Source organism: Gossypium hirsutum, chromosome A08, assembly GCF_007990345.1.
Source record: "Gossypium hirsutum isolate 1008001.06 chromosome A08, Gossypium_hirsutum_v2.1, whole genome shotgun sequence".
NCBI lineage: Eukaryota > Viridiplantae > Streptophyta > Magnoliopsida > Malvales > Malvaceae > Gossypium > Gossypium hirsutum.
Window position 1 is genome coordinate 69,791,421 of NC_053431.1, and position 4,607 is coordinate 69,796,027.

The following is a 4,607-nucleotide window of genomic DNA, read 5'->3' on the forward strand; positions in this document are numbered from 1 at the left end:
ATCAAGTCATTCCAATAAATAATCTCGAAAGTAGATATTTTCATAATTTTATAGGTTCAGATTCATAAAAATTCCAATATATTTCCTTTCTGAAACCAAAACTTGCAAAACGGGTAGTTTCAATTTCAACGCACATAGTTCTATGTTCATTTCTTCATTTTTATCCAGAGTCGAGATATGGGAAAGGGTGATGAACCATCTGGCAATATGCCTTGAAGAAGTAACCATTTCATTGCAGATTTAAAGTTAGGTGACAGATAAGTGGACCGAAAGAAAGAAAGAAAAAAAGTCGAGGAAAATGTAATGCAAATTACATATAAATCAGTTTAGAAAAGAATAATATCAAAATGGGTATTTTTGCTTTCCTATTTTTAACAGATGAAACCATCGACTCCCGTCTACCGGTTGCTGATCTAAAGACAGCTCAAAACAATCACGAAAACTTTCTATATAACCCCCCACATCCTCAGACCACTATTTTTCTTATACATTGTAAATCTCTAATATAAACCAAAAGTACAAACCTCCATCCATGGTAGGAACAGCAACTGTATAAAGGAACCAATTACGTCGTTGTTATCAACCTGCCAAGAATTCCCTGCTGGCCTGTAGGCACAACATCACCCAATTGTTTAGTGGCTCTGCCTCAGGATCCCTTTCCTTCATTGCTGTCCAGCTTTCCATCTCTGAAATATAAACCACCAGAAATCTTGTGAAGATTAAAAAACCTTAAATGTATAGTGAACGGCAAGAAAATTAAGAATGTTCGGGTTCAATGCAGGCCTTATGACACTATGCATATTGAAAAGAGGAAAACTGTGATATAAGGTTTGTACACATACTTGGCTTGTCAGATATTGCCATCAGCCGTCTTTGAAAAATAGATGCCACAAAGAGGAAAATCGAGCACATACCAAACATGACAGTGATGGGAAATGCATTAACCTTCAGGGGTAAACCGGCACAGTTAGTTACAGAGTAATAGGCGTGTGTCTACGGCATGATTAAATGAAGCTATCATATAGAGCCTATAACATACATTGTACAGCACAATGCAAACAAAGATATTGAGAGGAATGCGGAAGAAGTTCATAATTGTGCTCCTGGCCTCCTCCGGGATGTACTGGGATCTCATTTTCATGATGGATGGCCAGAATATCCCCACACAAGCCTCAAACGTACAGAAACCAAGAAGCTGGAGACAACCTGCAAATGAGATGCTTCCGCCTTTCACTTTAGAAGGTGCGACCAAGAACTGTTGCAATTTTACACAGTTAGGAATCACTTAATATAAAGGGGGAGAGAGAGACAGAGAGAGAGGGACATACATTGGTTATAATGGGAAGCATGAGAGAGACAGAGGAAATCACAAAAACAATCTGCATGTAGCTTTCTACCCTGGGTGATGAGCGAGCCATCAATCGAGAGGCAAGGGAGCTTCCCAGCATTGAAGCCAACATGAACGTGGCAAAGATAAAACCATGAGGGATCTCCTCATCATTGGGGCTCAAAGCAGGAGTCCAAAGGAACACAAAGGTGTACATTGAGCCTTCAAACAGAGACTGGATGGCACCCAGCAAAGCAATTTTTTCATCTGAAGTGCATGGAAGATTAGACTTAAGGGGGGGAGCAAAAAGGAAAGACAGAAAAGAATCAGTGCATGATGGAGGATGAGTGATAACATGAAAGTATTGGCCTGGAAGGCTAGAACATGTCATCATGATCAATGCATTGAGATTAAAAGTAAATACTGAACTCTACCAGAAGCTATTGCTACAGCAGCACCCCTAAACTGGGTAAGCAGGTCCTTATTTTCTGAGGCATCTCCATAATTTTCTGTCCATGATGATAAAATAATAGCCATCCCAATGGCAAGAAAGCATGCAGCAGCATCAAAAGGAGCCACTGGTCCAAGGGACAATGAACCAACAAGTAGGTTCCCAAACAACCCAGACAAAATGGCAATAAGACCATTGCCAAGAAATATTGCCTTCGAAAATGTTAATGACAACCATTGTTGCTCAAAGCCCCTCTGCAAAGATTAGAAGCACAAACAGAATTGTCAAAACATGATTAAATTTAAAGGATCTATTGACATTAATTGAGCTAAAGGCTCATAGAAGAATGTGGATAAACAGAACTAGATGGTTCGTGCTTTACCATCTGGGGAAACGATGATGGAAAATTTAAGAATTGTAGTATATTCCTATGTATCATGTACACTATGATAGATGTAAACTAAGTATTTCAACACTGTTGGGAAACAACCTGACAGGGAGCAACATACAGCATCTATAATACTAGAAATAATGGTGAAGGTCATAAGAGAATACATCTATAATGTTTATAAGTCCACCTAATAAGCATTAAGAGTAAAGGGGGATAGTTGAAATGCCTCACCTTATTATGTTCAGCAACAAGCCATGACTCAAATGCTGAAAACAGAAGAGACGTAGCAATACCTCCCAAAACACGACCTATCATCAAAACTTTGTATTCAGGAGAATGCTTGGTAATGCAGCTAAGTATGTAAGTTATGCAGTATGTAACGCACGCCCTCCTCCTGCCCCTGAATTGAAAAAATGAAGGTATTTTTGTATCAAGACAAGACATTTCATCCATAAAGCACAATATATCACAACAGAAGCCAAAGTAAAAGCTTACTGTTTGTCAGCTAGAGATCCAACAATTGTCCCAAACAACATGGAAGAGCCAAAACCAGCAATAAAAAGCTGTCCGATCTCCCCTTTTCCAAATCCATATGTACTGTACAGATAGTAAACATATGGACCCTGAAGCCAGTCTCCAGCTATTGACACATAACCATTTATTAGAACAGCAAGCTAGAATATGCCCAATTACCACAATATAAGAATGTTAATCTTTCACAATTACCAGAAAACATAACTACAGATATGATCATACCTCCGGAACAGATATCGTGCATTACACTAATGAAGCTACATGTTTATGATGCATATTAATCAAAGAAAGACTTGCTCAAGTGCTAACCTTTTTTTTTTTCACGGTATTGTCAAGTGCTAGCTTAACAGCAAATTTTGATACAATAAGTCAAATTACTGACCAGTTGCATCCCAAGGAGACAACTAGAAGCGCCATCACTCCTTCTATTACCAAGAAACTAATTCAAGGGTTTAATGCAACTTTATTTAGCTTTCAGCTAGTTTTACTATCTAAGGAAAAAAAATCTTAATGGGGCAGCGGCAGACTAAACTCGGCAGAAGTAGGACTTTACTCAAGCTCCAAGAAAATAGACTTAATTCTCAATTTTTTATTCAGGACCATCATCAATAAGAGGACCTAGAACCCAAGCAATAGCGACCTGTCTCCGACCCACCAAAAAAAAAAAAACCAAATCCATCGTCTCAACCAGAAAACAGAAACGGACTAAAAATCGACATACAACTTATTGGAAGTCATTTTCAAGTACCATTTCCTTGTCTTTTACAAGCTAAATCAAATGAATGAATCCCGTTTTCCATTTCCAAAGCAAATAGAAACAGTATTGTTCAAAGTAGTCATTAATGACAAGAACATTATCCACCAAAACGGGAAAAAATAACAAAAACTTGCAAATCTAGGAAATGGGCATCTAAATTCATTAAAAAAATCCACCAACAATAGATCAGATCCATGTTAATGTAAAAAAAAAAGTGAGATCCAAAGATAGAAATGGAAATCAGATCTGGGTAAAACAAAACGAGGGTAGTTAGTTACCCATCATGAGAGAGTAGACAAGAAGGTAATTGTTCTTGAAGGAATTGAAAGCAGGGGATGTGTTGATTCGGTCCTTGCTGGTCTTGCTTAGCTCTAATGTGGCCACCACCGCTCCCAATGCCCCGAACACGACGAAGTAGAACAGCTCCATTGCTGCTGCCTGGCCCTGCTACGCAAATTACTAGGAGAGACGCAGATAATAAAATAATGCTGTGAAGCCGAAGCCGAAGCCCAAGGCAATGCGTCTTCTGCACACTGGATTCTTTTTAGTTCTTTAAAAGGGAGTTAGATATGAGATATACCCAGCAAGAAAAGATGATGGATATTCGGTTTCTATTTCCTGCACATGCCTCTGCTTCAGTGGCTTCTTTTCGGAGTGTCCTTAGTTGTTGTACATTTGATTTAATCATTAAAAAGAGTGAGGTACAATGACGAGAGCGTGGGAGGTGTGAGAGAACTTGTGAGGATGAGTAAATATTGGATGAAAACCGCGAAAGACGAGCCTTTAACATTTGGGTCACTTTTTAGGTGGACCTTTTGGTTGTAGGTCCGACACGTGGCGGGACGTGGGTTGTCCGATATGAAGAGTAACAAGGAGGACATGTCGGTGGGTTAAGAGCATATGGACAATGCGCTTTGGATCTTCAAAGAGGATCAAATGAAGTGGGCCCCTTTAACCTTACCAAAATTGTCTGTGGGCCCTTGGATCACATTGTGGGTCCACCTACCGAAGATATTTATTTTCGTATCATTGTCTTGCCATAACAATGCCAAATATTAGATCTAACCATTCATATTTCAGATGAAAAAAAAACAAAAGAAGACCATTGATATTTCCACTAAGAAAATAGAAAAACAATATTCAATGT

At 38.9% G+C, this 4,607-nt stretch overlaps 1 protein-coding gene across 1 annotated transcript; it reads right to left on the reverse strand.

Moving 5' to 3' along the window:
* Positions 1-212: 212 nt before the first annotated feature.
* LOC121204536 (molybdate-anion transporter) lies at positions 213-4,230 on the reverse strand. Its single transcript, XM_041074537.1, has 8 exons — positions 3,739-4,230; positions 2,665-2,809; positions 2,401-2,569; positions 1,762-2,032; positions 1,329-1,594; positions 1,040-1,255; positions 843-945; positions 213-686 (listed from the first exon to the last, which is right to left on the reverse strand). The coding sequence occupies exons 1-8, from the start codon at positions 3,887-3,889 to the stop codon at positions 580-582; spliced, it is 1,428 nt and encodes a 475-aa protein (XP_040930471.1). The 5' UTR covers positions 3,890-4,230; the 3' UTR covers positions 213-579.
* Between the last annotated feature and the right edge of the window lie 377 nt (positions 4,231-4,607).

What these genes read in the sequence shown, in the direction of transcription:
- LOC121204536 (XM_041074537.1), bottom strand. Translation starts at nt 3,889, where the DNA reads ATGGAGCTGTTCTACTTCGTCGTGTTCGGGGCATTGGGAGCGGTGGTG. An exon ending in TGCTGTAGCAATAGCTTCTG is followed by an intron (nt 1,595 to 1,761) that starts GTAGAGTTCAGT and finishes CATGCACTTCAG; the next exon opens with ATGAAAAAATTGCTTTGCTG. An exon ending in TGCTTCCCATTATAACCAAT is followed by an intron (nt 1,256 to 1,328) that starts GTATGTCCCTCT and finishes AAATTGCAACAG; the next exon opens with TTCTTGGTCGCACCTTCTAA.